The 21,766-nt window shown below is 47.7% G+C and overlaps 1 protein-coding gene across 1 annotated transcript in view; it reads left to right on the forward strand.

Annotated features, from left to right (window-relative positions):
* The first annotated feature begins 2,442 nt into the window (after positions 1–2,442).
* The window catches only part of ntn1a (netrin 1a), a 40,164-nt gene continuing 20,840 nt past the window's right edge, over positions 2,443–21,766 (forward strand). Inside the window, exons 1-2 of the mRNA XM_027282715.1 lie at positions 2,443–3,122; positions 3,231–4,293. Coding sequence (XP_027138516.1) covers positions 3,270–4,293 — 1,024 coding nt within the window. The 5' untranslated portion in view covers positions 2,443–3,122; positions 3,231–3,269. The remainder of the gene's footprint in view (positions 3,123–3,230; positions 4,294–21,766) is intronic.

The raw sequence follows: 21,766 nt of genomic DNA on the forward strand, positions 1-21,766 counted from the left end.
CCTCACAGTCCTCACAGTCCTCACAGTCCTCACAGTCCTCACAGTCCTCACAGTCCTCACAGTCCTCAGTCCTCACAGTCCTCACAGTCCTCAGTCCTCAGTCCACAGTTGGAGTGTCATTCATTGAGCTCATCCTGGACACACTCGGACAGAACGGGTCAGCTCGGCGCCGAGGATCTGCTGCTGCACTCAGAGACTTCACAGGGCAAACAGGAAGTGCAGAGAGAGGAGCGAGTGAGCACAATGAGGGAGGACGCTGGCGTGTAAAGGTGGGAAGTGTAACTGTGTGTGTGTGTGTGTGTGTGTGTGTGTGTGTGTGTGTGTGCCTCCCTGAAAAGGAAGTCATCTGTTTGTTTGTTTTCACACTTTGTGAAGTTTGTCATTTTCTTCAAACACGAGAATCAACTAAAGACCCGAACACGTGATCACATGATTAATACATCTTATTAACGAGCTGCTGTGTTCCTGCTCCGTGTCAGGGAAACACTGGCCTCACTTCCCCTGCTGCTTTGCGTCTCATTTGCATGTCATGTATTAGTGACTGTGAATTCCCCTTCTGCTGACAGGACATTCAAAACAGTGACAGTAAACACTTTCAGGTCACGTGACCGCACAGCAGCATTCAAACATTAACCACTGTCACTGATCATAAAGTCTTTAATCACCTCGGTACTGGGACGTTATTCCCTGCTGGTCTGTGCTCCAACCCGGTCCGGTCCGGCTGCTGAATTATCTTCATTGTGAAGTGTTCAGGCTGAAGTTAACTCTGTAAATAACTGGTTTGAAGCGTCAGCGTCTAACTTCCAGTAACCACGACCCAGGACCGAACACACCCAGCGAACCAGCAGGTTTGGCCACACTGACTGAGCTGCCACGAAGCTGACACAGTTCAGGAACGTTTGAGGAACACAACGACGAGTTCAAGGTGTTGACTTGACCTCCGTCAAGATCTGTGGACGTGCTGGACAAACAAGTCCAATCCATGGAGGCCAAACCAAAACGTCTTGGAGCCTTCAGAGGTCTATAAGGGGGACCAGGTTGATCCTCGACTGATCCGTGGTCTCTGTTGAAGACTTTAAAAAGCATCTCAAGATCCGTTTATTCAAACTGACCTCGAGCTGTCGAGTCTTTGCTCTTGTTCACACTTTGTTCTCTGTGATCGGAGCTGCCCTCAACAAACTTCTCAGGTCCGTCATGTTGTCGGTGTAATCCTGACTTTTATCTGAACGTTCTTCTCTGGACACACACGTGGTTTCTAAAAGTCTGAAGAAGACGTTCTTTAAAGAATCGTGTCGATCATTAAAGTTCTCCTTCATGTCTCACATACACACAGAGTTATGGAGACCAGGTCCTGCTGGTCGGGGATGAACACTAAACAAACTAAAAGGCGTCAGGAGGTCCGAATAAACATTCAGAACCAGAACCAGGAACAGAGGTCAGCTACAGACAGATCAACAAGGCAGGAAATAGAAATGCAGGACACAGACAGAAGAGAACTACAAAATAAAACAGGAAACACAAAACAAACTCTTCAGTGAGCTCTGAGGAATCCAAAGAAGAAACCAGGAGCGTGTGCTGACCCGACAGTGTCGTAAACCTGTGAACTCCAGGTTTCTTCACCTGCCTGACGTCTCCATGGTTTCCACATAAAGGAAGTCGCCACGTTTCACAAAGTTCGATTGAATTTGTGTCGTAACATAGCAACCGTTGTTTACTGTGTTTCTTTATCCAGCCAGCAGCAGAGGAAGGTTTGAACAAGAAAAACTTTATTAAGTGAAGGCACAGGTGATCATGAACAGAACCGGGTCAGAACCAGACTTTGTTACATTTATGAATACACCTATGCCAGAAGGTAAATCTCATTTTTACCACTAGAGGGAACTTGTGGACCAGCAGTGGTACTGGTACCACAGTTTGAGAACCACAGAATTAACCGAGCATCAGCCTCTGTGACACATGAGAACCACAGAATTAACCGAGCATCAGCCTCTGTGACACAACCTGCAGTTCCTCTAACGTCCACCTGAGGCTGGCTCCAGAAGTGAGTCAGTCTCCATAAGTCCCCATGTCCAAATGTCCAACTTCACAGCAGAAATAAACATGTTTACAGCCTGGTACAAAAAACAGTTTTGGTCTCTGTAGCTAATTTCCCCGTTCATGACAACTGTACTGAGGGTGAATTTATATACAACTCACCTGTTCACATTATATTAAGGCTTAAAGTTATGCAGGGTTAAGAGCGGGGACGCTTTGATTGACAGGTGGGCGTGGTCACAGGTGGTTTGTTTGATCAACCAGGTGTCTCAGAGACTACGTCCAAGGTTTAGACAGTCTGCAGGGACGTCACGGAGACTACGTCCAGGTTTTAGACAGTCTGTGGGGATGTCACGGAGACTACGTCCAGGTTTTAGACAGTCTGCGGGGACGTCACAGAGACTACGTCCAGGTTTTAGACAGTCTGCGGGGACGTCACGGAGACAAATAACTGGCCTGTGTCTCTGTTCACTGAGAGTTTAATGGACTCTGTCCTCAGCCTCTCTTTGAGTTGAACTCTGCAGCAGCCAATCAGCTTCGTGCTCGTTCCTCGGTGTTTTGTCTCCACCTGCTGGAGGAAGCGGAAGACGCAGCTGGCGCGCGCGGGCCGGGCTGCTGCGCGTGTGTGCGGACACGAGGTGGCGCAGAACCGGGATGGAGCCCAGAGACCCACAACACACCGCGGCTGCATCCATCAGGTCTGTAACGCCTCGTGAGTGTTTGCATCAGGATCTGAACCCACTGATGAACCCGCACATCACGCACATCACGCACATCACGCTCCTGACGTCCACGTCAAGGTGTGCTGCTGCGCGCGGCACCACCGCGCGTCACGGCCGGTGGATGTCGTCGTTCCGCTGCGCGCGCGCTGGTGTCACCCTTCAGAGATGAACTGAACCAGAGCTGAGCCGAACAAGACCCGATCCGGGAGAGAGGGGGGGCAGAGAGAGGGGGAGAGGGAGGGAGAGGAGGGGCGGTATAAGGACTCCGCCGCGCCGCTCTTCACTTTTTACGCAGCACATTTGGAGGATTCGGGACGATCCGGCAGAGACCAGCAGAGTCCAGACCTCTTTCTGAACCACTCTCAGGTAAAACATGTTTCACTGAACCTCACGTGCACGTCTGTAGTCCTGATCCCGGTCCCGGTTCTTTTTGGAGCCAGCACTTAAACATCCCCAAACTTCTTCCTCCCGCAGCGGCAGAGACTCTCCGGGGGGACCGAGGGACCCACCATCATGATCCGGGTTGTGGATTTCGTGCTGACCGCGCTGCTCGCCGCGTCCCTGTCGTGCCGGAGCGCGCTCGGCGGGTACGGGATGAGCCTGTTCGCGGCGCAGACCTCTCCCCCGGACCCCTGCTACGACGAGCACGGCAACCCGCGCCGCTGCATCCCGGACTTCGTCAACTCCGCCTTCGGGAAGGAGGTGAAGGTGTCCAGCACCTGCGGGAAGGCGCCCGGCCGGTACTGCGTGGTGACAGCGGCGGAGAAAGGAGACGAGCGGACCCGGAACTGTCACACCTGCGACGCCTCGGACCCCAGAAAGTACCACCCCCCCGCGTACCTGACGGACCTCAACAACCCGCACAACCTCACCTGCTGGCAGTCCGAGAACTTCGTCCAGTTCCCGCAGAACGTCACGCTCAGCCTGTCGCTCGGGAAGAAGTTCGAGGTGACCTACGTGAGCCTGCAGTTCTGCTCGCCTCGACCCGAATCCATGGTGATCTACAAGTCCATGGACTACGGCAAGACCTGGGTCCCCTTCCAGTTCTACTCGACCCAGTGCAGGAAGATGTACAACAAGCCGAACCGGGCCGTCATCACGAAGCAGAACGAGCAGGAGGCCGTGTGCACGGACTCCCACACCGACATGCACCCGCTGACCGGCGGCCTCATCGCCTTCAGCACGCTGGACGGGAGACCGTCCGCGCACGACTTCGACAACTCCCCGGTGCTGCAGGACTGGGTCACGGCCACCGACATCAAAGTCATCTTCAGCCGGCTGCACACGTTCGGCGACGAGAACGAGGACGACTCGGAGCTGGCCCGGGACTCGTACTTCTACGCGGTGTCGGACCTGCAGGTCGGGGGGAGATGCAAATGCAACGGGCACGCGTCCCGGTGCGTCAAGGACCGGGACGAGAGTCTGGTCTGTGAGTGCAAACACAACACGGCCGGACCGGAGTGCGACAGGTGCAAACCGTTCCACTACGACCGACCGTGGCAGAGAGCCACAGCCCGGGAGGCCAACGAGTGTGTCGGTGAGTCCAGCGCCGCATCCCGGCCCGAGAGGCCGCGCGGAGCCGAGAGAGGTTCATTTAATTCAAAATTCAAGAACAAACAGGTGAAAACAAAGTATCATAATAGTATAATAATAGTCTAATAATAGTCTAATAATTCTCAGATTTGACTGATTTTATTCACAAATCTGTGAATAAATCATTTTCAGTTTTAGGCCGAAATAAAGAAAAAAGAGTCCGTGAACGCAGCACGGATTAATTTAAAAAAGTTTTTTATTCGTTCATGAATTTTCACTTTATTTCTTAAATTTCATTTAAATTCAATTTTAATTTAAATTATTATTATTATTATTTAATTAAAGTTAAAATGATGAAAATTAAATTATTTTAATTATTTTATCATTTTAATTAACATCAGAAATATTTGAACAAAACAAACCAGCTTCAGTGGTGCCGTTTTATTCTGGTTCTGGTTGTTTTATTATGGTTCTGGTTCTGCTGGTTTTATTCTGGTTCTGTTATTTTATTCTGGTCCTGCTGGTTTTATTCTGATTCTGGTTCTGGTTGTTTTATTATGGTTCTGGTTCTGGTTGTTTTATTCTGGTCCTGGTTCTGTTGTTTTATTCTGGTCCTGCTGGTTTTATTCTGGTTCTGGTTCTGGTGGTTTTAATCTGGTTTTGGTGGTTTTATTCTGGTTCTGCTGGTTTTATTTTGGTTCTGCTGGTTTTATTTTGGTTCTGCTGGTTTTATTCTGGGTCTGTGATGAGTTCATGTTCGTCTCTTCATCTTTTTGTGATTTCTGTTTTCATGTTTGGACACTAGAATCAGAATCACAGTGTTCTCTGAGTGTTCCCTGAGTGTTCTCTGAGTGTTCCCTGAGTGTTCCCTGAACATTCCCTGAACGTTCCCGTCCTGCAGGTCTTCATGCTGCTGGACGCTCTCGCTCTGTAGGTTTTCCTCTGCAGTGTGAAGCTGTTTGTTTGTTTGTTTGTTTGTTTGTTTGTTTGTTTGTTTGTTTGAACGTTTGAAGTCATCTGTAGAGGTTTGTGAGCAAACGTTCAGACAACGAATATGAAACGTTTTGAAGTTAAATTTAAAAGCCAGTTTGAATTTACAGTTTTTGAAGGACACACTCGGAGTGTGTGTGTGTGTGTGTGTGTGTGTGTGTGTGTGTGATCACTTCCATCAGGATCTTAAACAGTGTGGAGCGTTCGCTTGGCTCCGTGGAGGAAATGTTTGTGTCACAGGTTCAAGTCCCACAGTCGTGTCCGTAAACGATGCAGTGATTTAACGAGAAGCAGAAAAATCTCAGTGATGCTTCACACACACACACACACACACACACACACACACACACACACACACACACTATAATATTCACAGACTCAACAGTTCATGGTGGACGAACATCTGCAGAGAGCCGAACAGTTTAAAGACAATTATGAAATATTATTCATAATCAATAATCATATTTGTAACGAGCGTCACTCGTCAGGCGAGGCCTTTAGCATCACTGAGGAATTAAAGGTAAAGTTGTAAAGTTGTTGTTGAGTGAGGGGGGGGAGTCCGATGAGGAGAATGTGAGGCAGAGGAGGAGGTGGAGGAGGTGGAGGAGGTGGAGGAGGTGGAGGAGGTGCAGAGGACGCAGCTCCTCTGATCGGGCCGTGGGAGCGTAGACGCCGTCAGCCTCCTCACTGAGCCGTCTGACAGCAGCAGAGCTGACACGCTCCATTTGATGCCCGTTAAAATAATTTGAGTTTAAGCCACAACCACAAAAAAAAAGAAAAGCTGTTCAGCGTTTACGGTTTGATGTGGATCAGACTGAACGTCCAACAAACAGACGAGAACACTTAAAACCAGCTGCGAACCTTAACGAGCTGTAAGAACGGCTACACGAGAGTCTGACAGCGTTTACCAGCAACAGGCAGAAGACCTGATGGGACGTGACGTGAAGCCACAACCTGCAGTTCCTCTAACGTCCACCTGAGGCTGGCTCCAGAAGTGAGTCAGTCTCCATAAGTCCCCATGTCCAAATGTCCAACTTCACAGCAGAAATAAACATGTTTACAGCCTGGTACAAAAAACAGTTTTGGTCTCTGTAGCTAATTTCCCCGTTCATGACAACTGTACTGAGGGTGAATTTATATACAACTCACCTGTTCACATTATATTAAGGCTTAAAGTTATGCAGGATTAAGAGCGGGGACGCTTTGACTGTCCTCCCTCGGTCCCCCCTCTATCCTCTCTCCATCCTCTCTCCGTCCCCCCTCCGTCCCCCCTCCATCCTCTCTCCGTCCTCCCTCTGTCCTCCCTCTGTCCTCCCTCCGTCCTCTGTCCTCTGTGCTCCTGCTCACCTGATGCCAATCAGTCAGTCTGTGTGTAGTTTAGGGGTCGTAGGAAAAACAAACTACATGCAAAACACTAAAACACTCGACAGCAACATCAGACAAACGACGACAAACAGATCCGTTTAAAGGAGGAGGGAGGGAAGGAGGGAGGGAGGGAAGGAAGGAGGGAAGGAGGTGAAGGAGGGAAGTGTGCAGACAGTAGTTTCTCATGTGCCGATCAGAGATAGACTCAAACATGGTGACTGATGATCTGATTAACGCGTCGATTAATGAAGCTGAAAGAGACTAAACGACTCATGGTGCTCCTCTCATGTCTCCTCGCTCCTCTCACGTCTCCTCTCACGTCTCCTCTCATGTCTCCTCGCTCCTCTCACGTCTCCTCGCTCCTCTCATGTCTCCTCGCTCCTCTCACGTCTCCTCTCACGTCTCCTCGCTCCTCTCACGTCTCCTTGCTCCTCTCACGTCTCCTCTCACGTCTCCTCGCTCCTCTCACGTCTCCTCACCTGCACTTCTTCTTCTTCTGCACACACCTGCAGACGTGCACGCACAGGTGTAGAGGGTGGAGCTCTGGACTCGTGCACGCTCGCAGCGTTCAGGCCAGGTGAAGTCTGTAAGTCTGCATCAGTCTTTGCTGTTCGCTGTGGTGACAGGAGGTAAATCCTTCTGGGTCGTGAACCGGGCCGGAGTCAAAGGAAGACGTTTGGTTATTTTGTGACGTCTGGCTCCAGACGGTTATCAAAGCGATGATGATTTAATAAAGCAATCAAAGACTTTCATAAAGCTGCTACTCTGAGCACTTCTGTAACCGCACGGCCCCACGAGGACGACCAGCGCTTGTAATTGCAATAATTTGGAAGCGCTGCATGTGACAAATATCGCACACACTGTGTGTCGGGTCTTGAAGTTATTAATGTCAGCGCCTGGCAGCAGCAGCTCCGTCTCTGAGCAGGAATTCTGGAGCTAGTCGTTGCTTGTCATGAGGCCCGTTCGAGAAACAATTCAGTTAGGAAGGAATTCCAGCACAGAGAGTTATGAAGCCTGACGGCTGTGAAGGGTGGAGATGAGTTTATATTTGAAACGTCTGAGGATCATATGCAGATTAGACACAACACGCTGATTAGAAAGTGTGTTTGTGTGAGACTGAATCTGACTGTCCTGAGCTGAGTTTGCATCACATCCATGTTTTCATCCTCGTCGTCCGTGCAGCCTCCTCCGGGCTCGGCCAGCGTGGGTTTGTTTCATTGCTTTGGCTACGACACGTAATGCAACACAGATCCTCAGAAACGAAACCTTGTTTTTGAGAAACACTTTGGTCAGGAGCCACATCGCCTCTGAAGGACGGATTGCGTTTCTCTTGCTGGCTCCTGGCCTGCGCTCGCTTCCTCTTGTCGCCTTCGCTGGACCGAAGTCTGTTCTCCACGATGTGAGCTGAACGTGAAGCTGGAGCATGTTTCACTTTCCTGCTTCCTCTGATGTCCTCCGGCTGCTCCTTGGTGTCTGAGACACGTTTGTGACGCTTTTCACTTTTTTATTGTTGTGTTCTGATCCGAAGCGTCCCTGCTGCACGTCTGTGTTGAGGTTGCTCTCTCTCTCTCTCAGCAGCTGGTGATAATTGTTGCGTGGATCAGATCCTCAGACAGGCTGTCAGGTAGATTCCTCTGGGCGTGCTCCACGCTAAAGATTTTCAACAATCTGATGAATCTCTTCTCAAACCGCACACACAGCGCTGACAGCTGCTTCGTTATTTTTATTGGACGTCGTCGTCTTTGACAGCGCCAAGCAGCTCGATGGGAGCCGGTCACCTCCGGATCATGAACGCATCACAGATTCACCAAAACAGTGTTCGAACACGATAAACCCGAAACGTCTGTTAATGTAAGAAATGTTTAAAGGACACGAGAGCGCACGTAGTCTCAGAGACGTCCCCGCAGACTGTCTAAAACCTGGACGTAGTCTCCGTGACGTCCCTGCAGACACAGACATTGCTGCTTGGTTCTGAGTCGTGTTTTGTGGACTTGTTGGTTCAGTCTCTGTCGTTCCAGGTCTTAGAAGTGAAGACTGGAGACAGACAGACAGATGCTCCCCTCAGTCTCTGTTCATACCTGTCTCTCTCTCTTACCTGTTTATGTTTCCACGTGTCTGTCGTCACCAGCAGGCCTCAACTCTGTATGTGTGTATGTGTATGTGTGTGTGTATGTGTGTGTGTGTGTGTGTGTGTGTGTGTGTGTGTGTGTGTGTGTGTGTAATCCTGTGCATGTTGTGAGGAGCTCGTCAGTGCCTCGGGGCGACGTCTGTTAATGAATTAATTGGTGACTTGATGCCGTAGTGAAAGCTCATATTAGCTGAGGGAGGATCTCTGAGCTCTCTGTGGGTTTGGCATGAGGAGACGGAGGTGTGTGTGTGTGTGTGTGTGTGTGTGTGTGTGTGTGTGTTTGGACTGAGTACCAGATGATGATGAAAGTTAATCAACATCAGCATGTTCACACATTAGACACGAGACGCCCTCGTGTCATCGACTCCATGAATCACGAGCTCAGAGCACCGGGGCAGTGTTAGTGTTTGAACCACAGGGAGGAGGTAACCAGGCTCAGCAGCCTCTACGGACATGATGGCAGAGGAGCAGAGAGTGAAGAGGACGCTGACGGAGGAAGCTAAGAAGAGAAAAGGAGAGAGTGAGCGAGCGAGAAGCCGCCCCAACGTTCTTCACGCCATCGACAGACCACAGCGGTGTCAGGTGTTCATGAACGGGTGTCACATGTGTGGCAGCGTTACCGTGCACAGGAGGACGAGCCAGAACAAATATATAACGAGGCAGCTGGAGGCCACGCCTGGACCGAGCCTGGACCGAGCCTCACAGGCATCAGTTAATGCAACATTAACGAGCTTTAATGTAAAATGTTTGCATGCCGCTCCTTGTTGTACGTCCAGGTAGAAGAATCACAGCGAGGCCATGTGCTGTTACACCACGCCACGATTATCCAACGTCTGTTCACACTTAAAAATCAAAGCAAAGCATTGGCACGGCTCCATCCAACGCCTCCACAATCCCCCTGTAGCTGACTGAGCTGCATCAACAACAACAATAAAAAACACACACTCATGTGTGTGTGTGTGTGTGTGTGTGTGTGTGTTGCAGCAGCTCGCCGTTTGATTCAAGGTGAAAGTTCTGGCAACGATCGCAGGACCACCAGACACGAGTGTGAGCGCATCGAAGGAGAAACACCCTGACATCAGAGCGCCCCCTGCTGGGAACAAAGACTGTCTAAACCTGGACGTAGTCTCCGTGACGTCTTCACAGACTGTCTAAAACGAGCTCGCTCTGCCTCCGTTGGAATTTCTTCTGCACTGTTGACGAGCCAACGATGATTTATCACAATGTCTTTCCCATGGAAGTCAGTGTGTGTGTGTGTGTGTGTGTGTCTTGGTGGACGGCAGCCCGCTGGGACCAAAAACGCGGCGTGGTGAAGTCAGTCAGTCTGCAGGTTGATGCAGGTTGCACACAGACAGCTCGGTCAGCAGAGGTCAGCACAGTCGACACCCTCACGGTAAAAACGCGGCGTGGATTCATTTCATGACACTTCCACCCGACTGCAAACTTCAGGGTGCTGTGGTGGAATGCGGCCTTCTGGGAGGGCGTCTGTGGGGTCATCTCAATTTGCCGGGGGGGCGGTGGTCTCAGGTTAATCCATCACTCATTAGCTCTCACAGATAAGACACATGGAGGAGGTGGAGGAGGTGGAGGAGGGGAGTCCACACTTTCCCTTTGCACGAGAACACACAGCGTTCTGTCTTTGGAGAGCTTCCTCATTAACCCCTTCCCCCCCGGCCGGCCCGCCCTGCCCCCTCTGGGACAATGAAGATAATTAATTAGGCTCGGTGTCCAGCTGAGGAGACGCAGTGAGGAGGTGAAGACAGACAGTGAGCGAGCATAGCAGCTAACAAACACAATATTCATTATTACTGACACTGTGACTGTCGAGGTCGAGGAACAGTGGTTAGGAAAGGACTTAGACCTAAAGAGGTCATTTTTGGGACTATTCGACCGTACCCCTGGTCTTGCTGGTCTTGTTGGTCTTGCTGGTCTCGGTGTTCCTGCATGAGGACCCCCTCCTCCAACAGTAGAAGTCTCTGCTCGTATCACTGGAGGACGACAAAACAAACAAATGGCCTAATTACAGAGAGCGGGGGGTGGATATGAAATGATGAGGATGGAGTCATTAATGGTAATATTAGTTTTGGGGCCTTCTGTGTTTTCTGGATCTTTCTGTCCATCTGCTGCTCTCTGACCTCCAGAGACGCTCGCAGGTATTGAAGTGATTATGCAGCAGGTCTCTGTAGAGATCCAGATGTCCCGGAGAATTCATCTCTCCCTCCCTTGTTTTTCAGCTTTTCGGTATTTTTCTTCTCGTATTTTCTCCTGAGCGGACGCGACGGGCCGTTGGCTGGAGATAAAAGTGGAGGTGGAGCATGAGGGACGATCTTTCTGTCTCACAGAGTCTCTGAGGAAGACGAGAAGGGCGAAGTGAAGAAGGAGGTAGATGGAGGCCGGCCAGACGCAGACATGAAGGGGGGATGCTCGCTCCCAGCGCTCCCTCCTCGACCTCTTGGTTCCCCCTGCTCTGTCAGCCGGCTGTGGGAGGATGAACAGTAGCTGATGGAGGCCTTGTTCCTGTCGGATATTTAATAAATGCAGTATTTTGATATGAAGCTCCCTCTGTCCTCACAGCTCTGGATTTATACACCAATAACTCGTTTGGCTGAGTGTTCTGAGCGTTTGCATGTCAGGATGGATGCTGCTGTTACAAACCTGGAGTCAGGTTTTGGTTTAAGTTCAGCGAGCGCGTGCTTCATCTTTCCTGAACATTAACCGAACGCTGTTGGTGCCTGAACGCAGATGAAAACAAATGAAAACATATTTTCTGCTGCAAATGATGAAACTATGAACGTAACGTCACAAACAAGACTGACAAGACGTGAGCTGCTCGCAGCATCCATATTCCTGCTGGAGCCGAGAGGAGAGCCACGGTTTGAAACATCGAGTAGAGCGGCCGCGGTGCAGAACGTATCCGAGCCCACAAGAAGACGAATCAATAAAAGGACTTGGGTGGAGACTGTAGTCTTCATGGATCTACAACCAAGTCCAGATTTAACTCTCCTCAAACTCTTTGGTTAAAGACGATCTTCAGATTTGTGATTCGGTATTTTGACACTTGCAAGTGAAATAAAATTAATTTAATTTAAAGTAAAGAAAGTTTAAAGTTTAATGGTTTGAATTTTTGCTGAGTCGTCCAGGTCGAGTGTCGGACCTGCTGTAGATTCATGAGTCTTCTTCAGCTTCTTGGACGGACGTGGTTACTTCCACAGTGATAACTGAAGAAGATGACCAGCATCAGCTTCATCGTGCAGGAAACACGGAGCGCCACAGTTTCCACTTTTAGAAAAGAAAAGGCGGTGTTGGGTTTCTGTGAGCGGTTTCCATGGCGGTGGGCGGGAAATCAAATTAACTGCGAGCCCCAATAACAAACAAGGTCAGTGAGAAAATAAAGAATGAGGCGATGGCGAAGCAAAGACAGAGAGAAGAGAAACAGAAGATTTAAGAAAAGAAAAACAGCGGCTGTGTTTGGGTGACCTCATCGGAAATGACACGTCTCTCGCCGCCGCCAACACTTCGTGTTTCAGACACCACAGATTACAGCACAATGGGCATGTTGTGAACGCGTTGACAGGAGGTTATTTGCACAGATGGGAAAAGAGACATTTGAAACAAGTGTTTTCAGAAACCATAAAAAATGGATCAATCTTGACAAGTTGATCCGTATCAAATGTCGCGGAGCAGCCGGCCGCCGGTCGTTTATCAGCTGCAAGACGTTAAAGACAGAAACCTCGGACCGCGTTCTGAACTCATTTCATTAGATTAAGTTTAAGTGGCCTATTTGATAATTATCGTCAATTTTCTCGGCCCACTGAGCAGCACAATCATCCTGTAGCGGAGTCGAGAGAGAGTCGACCTCCTGCCAGAGCAAATATGAAGCAGTATCTGCAGAAACAACCAGGCAGGGCTGAAGTTATTCTGATGTTTCAGCTCAGGATACCGATGAGCTGCTACTTAGTGACTCGTGATGTGGACCCGTCAGTCGGTCTCAGATGTTCTGGTCCAGAGCAGTGTGCGGTGTTTCTGGATGTGGTTGATATCTGTCTCTGTCTCTGCCTGAGGGGTCGGAGGTCACGGACACTCAGTGCTGGTTCTGAGATTTCTCTGAATCTTTGAATGAGATTCTGGATCGTAGACGGTGAAATCCAGAAACTCATTCAGACTGTGAGTCCACAGACGCTGAAGGTGTTGGACCTCGCCCCGTCCGTCATGACACTATCACCTGTTGGAAGCTTCGACAGGTGTTTGTATTTACAGAGAATGCTTCAGTTTGAGCATGAACCATCTCTGTGCTGTGCTGAGTTGAGCGTAGGTTTGTAAATCACGGCTCTTTTGGATTCAGCGTTGTGGCTCTCAAACATCGACCTGCTGCAGCTTTCTCCCAAGCGTTTGAACTCCTGGGCCGGCCTTGTCTGAATAAATCCTCATTTGAAATGAGACATAAGACAAACAGAGAGGCGCTCCACCTCCTGCCTTTAATCTGTCTTTGTGAGAGGAGGCGTCGATAAATCCTCCGCTCGTTTCCCTCCATGTTAAGTCGAGCGCTGTCGCAGCCTCAGATAAAACTTTCTTTGTTCTCTCTGTCCGAGTTTCGACTCGCTCTATTATCTTAAACATAACAGCCATCGTCTGTTGTCACATTATTAGTGCAGTGAAATTGTGCTTTCGTTGCGAGTGTGTCAGCCGTTTGCTTGCTCTGGCAAAGGCCGGTCCTTCCCTCACTAATTGCTTTCTACCGATGACTAAATTACAACGAGGTTTTGGGTTTCTGGATCGGATGGGTTTCCTTTCCTCCTTCTCCACTTCCCAAACTGTATCCTTCCTGCCTGAGTCACAAGTGTCACATTCGGTTTCAGAAGATTTGTGATTCTTGTTTCCCCTTGAAGGGCTTCTGTTCCAGCCCTGCAATCAGAGCAGCATGTGAACGTGCACATATGCATCAGCGTGCACGCTCGCACCGCGGCAGGCGAGGGCAGCGAATGTGGTTCTGGATCCGGTACAGTAAAAACATCTCCGGCTCCATCAGTGTCAGAAACAATCTGCGTGGACCGAACCAGCTGCCGCAGAAAGCATCTGCAGGATGGCAGCGAGCTGCTGTTTTAACAAACCCAACTAAACTTTATGGCATGCTCTTATTCTGAAAGTCAGCTGGTTAATTAATGAAATGTGTGGAGCTGAAGTGCGAGCGTTAATTAAGATGAGGGAGCACATCCGAAACACATTTTAAATGTTACTGACAAAATATCAAATACAGAATTTACAAATCACCTTTCACACTGTTTAGATTAGAGTTATTTATTCATGTAGACAAAGGTCGGTGCTGTTTAACCACGGTTACCTTAAAAACTTGGTTTGTGTCAGACACATTAGAGATCATAATTATATAATTATATAAATTAATATAATTCTAATATCCCAACAAGAATCTTAAGTTCTGAAGTATGTTGTAAAAGCTGCAATAAAATATGAAATATAAACTAAAGGCTTCACTTCACTGTTATGAACTTTATCTTTTATTTTGAAAGAAAAAATCAATAAGACACAAAAGGATGTAACGCTCGTCTAACATTAGAGTAACGCTCGTCTAACATTAGAGTAACGCTCGTCTAACATTAGAGTAACGTTGGTCTAACATTAGAGTAACGTTGGTCTAACATTAGAGTAATGCTGGTCTAACATTAAAGTAACGCTGGTCTGACATTAAAGTAACGTTGGTCTAACATTAAAGTAACGTTGGTCTAACATTAGAGTAACGTTGGTCTAACATTAAAGTAACGTCATGTGACGTCATGTGACATCATGTGACGTCATGTGACATCATGTGACGTCATGTGACGTCCTTTATCTCGTGTTGTCACGGACACGTAATGAATTGTTCAGGTGTCATGTTTCTTAAAGGGACAGCGCAGGGAGCTTTAGTTCACTTCAGACTGATGATATGTTTGTTTTGGAACGTTCTGTCAACGCTGCAGAAACACTAGCTGACTGTTACGCATCATAAGGTTGTCTGAATGTTAGTTATTGGTTTGATTTTGGTTTGATTTGGAAATAGTGGATCCTTGTGTGTTTTTGAATGATTTTTAAATCTAAATGATTTAATGTAACGTTACATTGACGTTACGTCACATTCTGATCTCGTGCCTCGCGGTCACTGTGCACACGCTCACTCTCTCCATAGTTTCATGAAACACACTGTATTTGTATGAAAGGGTTAAAGTGACTCGTTGTATTAATCATATCCTGTCCATCACAGATCCACGCAGAGCTGCAGCGTGTTACTCATGGCCCAATAAAGGTCACAGGTCATCTTGTTCGTTTCCTGTAGTATCGGCTTTTCTTCCACCGCCTGGCGAAAGTTTCTCTGTGAGCTCATCTGTGCATGCAGCTCTGCTGCCTCTTCCAGGAAAAAACGCCTGAGCGCTGACAGATGCAGCGTCTGCTGCTGGATTCACAAGATCCAGAGTCAGTCCCACATTCACTCTGCTTAGTGCCGTAAAGCGTTACGTACTCCTCCAAAGTGACATAGTGTGAGAACAGACGTAGAACGACAGAGACAGCGTTCACCTGATGTGTCTCTGTGTGTTGTAACAAACAGGTTTTTGGTTTCAGGTTTCAGTGTGTGACGTTTTTAAAAAATGAAAATACGACAATAAACGTGTCACTGAAGTGAAGAAACTGTGCTGTGGGGTTTACAGATTTATGGCTGTCAGCAGCTTCCCGCTCAGTCCCGCCTCCAGATAGATGATGGCAAGGAGTCAAAAATGTACAGTGCACACACACACACACACACACACACACACACACACACACACAGTCTGCCTTTGCAGTGAATCTGAGATGATTCCTGACTCTGATTGCACTTTGACATCCTCACTTCTGATCATGCACAGCTCGGGTCGCACACAGCGTGTTTGTCTTATTTTACCTTCATCCATCCAGGATAGTTTGATTGTGTTCACTCCTCGCGTGGCACAGTGGGCTCTCTAGTTGTGACGGTCGAATCAGACGAGTTTCGCTGCAGCCCGACCCGACCAGTGTTCACAGTAAATGTCAGGTTGTAAAAGAGCAGAGGAAGTTTGAGCGTTAGGGCCGGACACGGAGGATGAAGATTTATTTCTTTTCCGTCCTCCTTTGTCACGTTTGTTTCAGATAAGTCAGCTCCTCTCCTCGCTCCGCCTGACCGTCCAACTGAAGCCGCTTTCATAGCTGATAAATTTCATGGAGAGATTTGTCTCTGCGGTCACTAATCAAGTCTGCAGCGAGAGGTGGAGGAGGAGGCGGAGGAGGAGGCGGAGGAGGAGGCGGGTCACGGCCCATTTCGGAGGACTTGACAAAGGAATGTAGGGGGTTTGTGTGAAGGTCAAAGGTTTGCCACCTGCTCAGCGTGGCCACAGCGCTGTGGGCGCTAATGAGCCTGCAATAAAAAATTAAGAATTTACTGCACGACGCTCCACCGGGCACATCAAATATTGATTCACTGCAACATGTTCTGAATGTTCAGTGTTTAATTATGCAGATTAACGAAGTCACACACACACACACACACACACACACACACACACACACACACACACACACACACACCAACTATTTAACTGATTCTGGTGAAACTGGATCATATTTTATTTTCTGTGATTTACAGAGTTTATGATGGACAGTGAAGTAAACTGCTGACAGCTGTAGCTGCTGTTAGCTCATGTTAGCTCAGTCTGTTAGCTGGGCTGCCCAGACTGTGAGCTCAGAGCACCGGGGGAGTGTTAGTGTTTGTAGCACAGGAGGTTTGGACCACCGAGAAGAAGAAGAAGAAGAAGAAGAAGAGGAAGAAGAGGAGGAAGAGGAAGAAGAGGAAGAGGAAGAGGAGGTTTTCAGGTCATGTTAGTAAAGTTGTCGACTCGCAGCTCGACCTGCAAAAAGAAAGATCATGTGATTCAGTGGGAAGCTCCACAAAGTTTAAAGATGAACTTTCAGTCTGAACAAAAGGTGAAACTGAAATGCAAAAAAAAAAAAAACTACCTGTTTCAATAACTCACTTCATATTTTAGACATTCTGAGAAGAACGCGTTCAAGTCTTTGGCTTATGCAAAGTGCATTTTATTAGGGAGTGGAAGACATAAATGTTTACCCGGCAGAAAGAAATCCAAGAGAGCATTCCTATCTCATCCCTAATCCAGGACTCATCTGCTTATCCTTAAGGCTGACTCGGTAGGTAGGGAGCGCCTTCTCCCACAGGGCTCTTTTTCAAACTGTAGGTGAAAAAACAGAGAAATATGTTTGGTTATGACGGTGGATGAAGAGTCTTCTCCTCGTTCTCTCAGAGGAAATGTGCTCTCTGCCGTTTCCCGCCCGAAGGCCCAAATTAACTCCTGTAATCTTCTAATCATCTGATCTTCAAACACTGTTTATTTTCTCAGCTCACGGCCGCCAATCAGCGCCGGCTGAGCTGCGTTCTGTTCTAAGACGGCGGGTTTAAAATCTTTAGTTAACATTGTTGGAGCCGAGTGACTGCCTTAATTGCAGAGGCTGTGGGATTAGTATGAATCACGGTGATGGAGTTAGCCCCGGTGTAAGCTCCATCTCTTTGTCTCGCACTGACAGCACCGGCCCATCCCTGTCAGCCTCGGGGGCCAGCAACGCACAAGACGACCTGCCAGCAGTTATGTGAACCCTAAACACTTCGGATCTGCCGGTCCCATAGAAACCAAACTCACAGAGTAAATAGACTGGAGGTGATGTTTGACACGAGCAGGGCAAGATCAGCCTCGCATGCTCTCGGAGGGGGAAGAAGCCAGCGAGCGGTGTTTTGACGATGCGCGAGGGTCTAGGTGGAGGAGACAGGGTTAGGTCATGGCTGGATATAAAACAATAGAGAGCAAACCGTTACAGCGAATACTCGTTCAGCCAGATACCTTTACTCTGAGGGAAACATGGCTCCGTCAGTCCAGCACCATGCATCCAACCACTCTTCAACTTCGGCTTCCTGGGAAGCATCGAGGACGTCAACTCGGAGCTCTCGAACCAAGAAAACTACAACAGAAGTTCAACCACGATGGTGCACTCCCACACCTCCATCATTGGGTCCATCCTCACCTCCTCCATCACCATCACTGCTGCCAACTCCACCAGCTCTGGTTTGTGGTCTGTGGTTCGATACTTGGCTCCTCTGGTCTGCATGCTGCGGTGTTCTTGGTCCAAATTTGCTCCTGACTGATGAGTTGGCTCCGTGCATGGCAGACGATGTCGTCAGTGTGTGGATGGGTGGATGCAAAAGTGCATTGACAAGTACAGGAGGTGATTGTTCCATCTATTAGGCATGCAGGAAAGATGGAGTCACCGCCGAGGCCAGTGCATTACCATCATGTCTGCATTGCCTTCATGCAAACATCTTTTGGATCGCTACGTTTGAAAAATATCCTCCTGCATGTTCTGCACACTGCTCAGCTGTGTACGTTAAGTCCTGCTTGGCGATGAACTCGGTCCTGTTTCTAAATCCGCTTCGTTCCGATCGTCGACACGCTCAGGACGGATCCGTTCACACTCGGTTTCCTGAACGCTGTCAGCTCGGCTCCCTTAAACACTCATTTGTAACAGAAATGTACAGGATGCGTTCGCTGTCCAAACTCTCTCTGGCAAACGGCGTTGGAGCCTGTTAGTCTGTATTATGTTGTCACGCAGCGGAGCGTCGCGGACTCTGCTCGGAGCATCGTGTCGCTCCTAAAGCTGTCAGTCCCTCAACGCTATTAAGACAGCTGCTCTTAGTGGGCATTGTTCAGCTGGAGCTGTGGAGGCCTGACAGGCTGAGGAAGGCTTTTCAAGGCGAGAGGCGTGAATAGGACCTGCCACCGTCATCCTCCACCCATGGCATCTTTATGGCATAGCTGACATACACACAACGCAGCCTCGCCGGCCTCCTTTATTCCCGCACTGTATGTCAGCTGCTGTTTTCCCATAGACATGAATGAGGAGGTCTTTTCCAGGCAGCCACACACACACACACACACACACACACACACACACACTCTCTTAAGAGTGATAGACGCTTTCACGCAGGTGCACACACACACCTTCCCACACACACACACACACACACACACCACTCAGACAAAAGGCCCTTGATTACTCAGCAAATGGATGCTCCGCTGATCACAGGCCAGCCTTTTTACAAACTGGCCTATTATGCGTCTCAGCGTGGGGTGGAAGTGTTGCAAGGGCTCGAGTGTGTGTGTGTGTGTGTGTGTGTGTGTGTGTGTGTGTGTGTGTGCACCTACTAAAGGCTGAGAAGTGCTCCCATGCTGCGCCGCCTAACGAGAGGGCAGGTCAGCCATTAAATGGGCACTAATGCGGGAAATTGGAGGCCATTAGGCCGCTCTTTGTTGTTGTGCCTCTGTGTGGCTAGTTAGACTCTTGAAAAAGGGAAAGGCCTTATTAGCCCCCACATGGAGACGGGGAGAGGGAATGTATACGGGCCATTTAGCTCGGCACGGAGCGGCCCGGCACGGAGCGGCCCGGCATGCTGCTGCAGGCTGCGTGCACACAAATGAAATGTCTTCAGTCTGCAGGTTTATTTTACTGCACAACAAATGAAAAAAAGATGAATTAAAAAGGTTAAAAATTAATCTCATCACTTCAGACACGTCATATTAATTATTTATAATAATTGAATATTAATTTATATGTGAGAAAAATCCCAGAAAAGCTCCATGTTTGTATTTATTATTAAATGATTAATTATTATAATTAAATCAGAATTACTTTTATTGTCCAGAATATATTGGAATAGATGGATAGATAGCTCGTATAGATAGGAAAATTCATGCGGAAAAGTCACGCGCTGACAGATGAAAACCGGTCAGGCCTCATTGGATGTTTCTAGGGGCTCTTTCGATCAGGGTGTATGGTATATTTAGAGATATATGAGAGATAGATATAGAGAGCTATATCTATATATATCTATATATCGATCGATTTTAGAGATATATATTAGAGAGAGTATATATATCTATAGAGAGGATATATATATATATATCATTGAAAAATTATATATATATAAATTATATATATATATATAGATATATATATATATATATATAGATCGATATATATATATATATATATATATATATATATATATATATATATATATATAATAAGGGAGAAAGAAAAATACTAATAGAATAGAAAAAAATTTATCAGGCTTACAGCTTTCATACCGAAATAACTGCACATTTATTGACACACACACACACACACACACACACACACACACACACACACACACACACACACACACTTTCATGTCTTTCATGATTTTTACGTCTCAAAATTCATCCGGTAAAGTTGCTTTAAACAATAAATTACGGCGATGAATACAGGATAGAAGAAGAAATATTAAAATGTGCAGAGCAACAAGAAAGAAAAAAAAAATGATACAAACAATAAATCATCAGTTCTTTTTTTTAGTCTGATTGATTTCTGGAGGATTTTTATTTTCATGTATTATAATTCAGTTCATGTTGGACTGTGATATTCTAAATACTCTGAGAGGTGAAGGAGCTGGATACATACGCAGCAGGCTACTGTGAATTAACATTAAGCTTGTTCTGGTTACATTACTTCTGATCAAAAACCAGCAGCTGATCTCACTGCCTAGTCCAGCAGCAGTCAGCCCAGCTCGGCGTCTGTCTTTCAGCCTTTTATTTCACCAAGCTCTCACCAACCACTAAAAGTCAGTCCCACATTTACTCTTGTCCGGCGGCTTCTTGCTCGCTCACTCTCCCAGAATCAGTGAAATAGTTGCTGCTGTGTGACTTAGTGCCGTAAAGCGTTACGTACTTCTCCCGACCCGGAGCCCAAAGTTACATAGTGTGAGAACAGACGTACGAATGACAGAGACACCGTTCACCTGATCACAGGTCAGAGTGGATCTTCAGAGGAAAGTTACAGGATGTTGATTTAATTGCTTCGGTCAGTTCATCATCTACATTTTATCCTCCAGCAGAACGTGCAGCCTCTGCACGGGGAATTGCATAATTTGACCAAATATGAGAAAAGTGTTAAATTATGAAACAGGAGAAATAAATAAACAGCAGTGTGTAAAGTGGAATGGAACGTGTCCACTGGAAATCATCTCTCCGCATATTTAATCTGCTTTGATGAAGCAGGACTGATGAATATTCTGTGTGACTTGATCTCAATTAGCCAAGTCTCCTCGAGTCAGGCCTGGGATTTAACGAGAAGCAGAGTTCCCTTCCTCTGTCCACCTCCTCTTTTTATTTCCCTCCTTATCTCTCTCATATATTCTCCTCTTTCTCAGCGCCTGAGAGCCGAGCTTATTAAAAACACAGGCTGTGGAGCTCGGCCTTCTGTGGGAGCAGCAGAGATCCAGAGTTTAGTCGGGGTCATTAGAGACGGCGTGAAGGAGGCTGCAGGCGCTCGCAGGGGGCTAAAGAGCTGCGGCTAATTGGCTCCAATAAAAGAATTAAATTAGCCTGATATAATCTCTCGGCCTCCTTTCTCACCCCTCGCTGATTCACACACTCCTCACACACACTTCATGCCCTGCAGGATCTCCTCACGCGGTCGTCTGCAGCGTCATGTTTGAATCGAGTTATTATATTTATTTTCTATATTTGGTCTGCGTGAAGACGAACGACAGTTTGAAATATGTAAAGACGTTTATTTGTTCTCTCACGCAGACACAAACATCAGCAAAGAATGAAAGGATCTGCCTGTTTGAAGGATTAATGGAGCTGCTGATGCTGAGTGACATTTATATGAAGCCATAATTGTATCTGGAGCGAACGTGGAACACAAAACACGGAGCCGAGCGCTCCATCCGTCATCTCAGCGCCTCCATCAGATGCTTTTATTTTGGAAATTCCCGCTTTTATCGTCTGGATCAACAAACAGTCGATGAAGAGAAGTATTGTTCTAATTTATAAGAGGCTACGTAAACAGAGGAGGGAGGAGGCGGTCGTCATGGTTACAGAGCGAATGT

The sequence above is a fragment of the Larimichthys crocea genome, chromosome X (assembly GCF_000972845.2).
Source record: "Larimichthys crocea isolate SSNF chromosome X, L_crocea_2.0, whole genome shotgun sequence".
Classification (NCBI taxonomy): Eukaryota; Metazoa; Chordata; class Actinopteri; family Sciaenidae; genus Larimichthys; species Larimichthys crocea.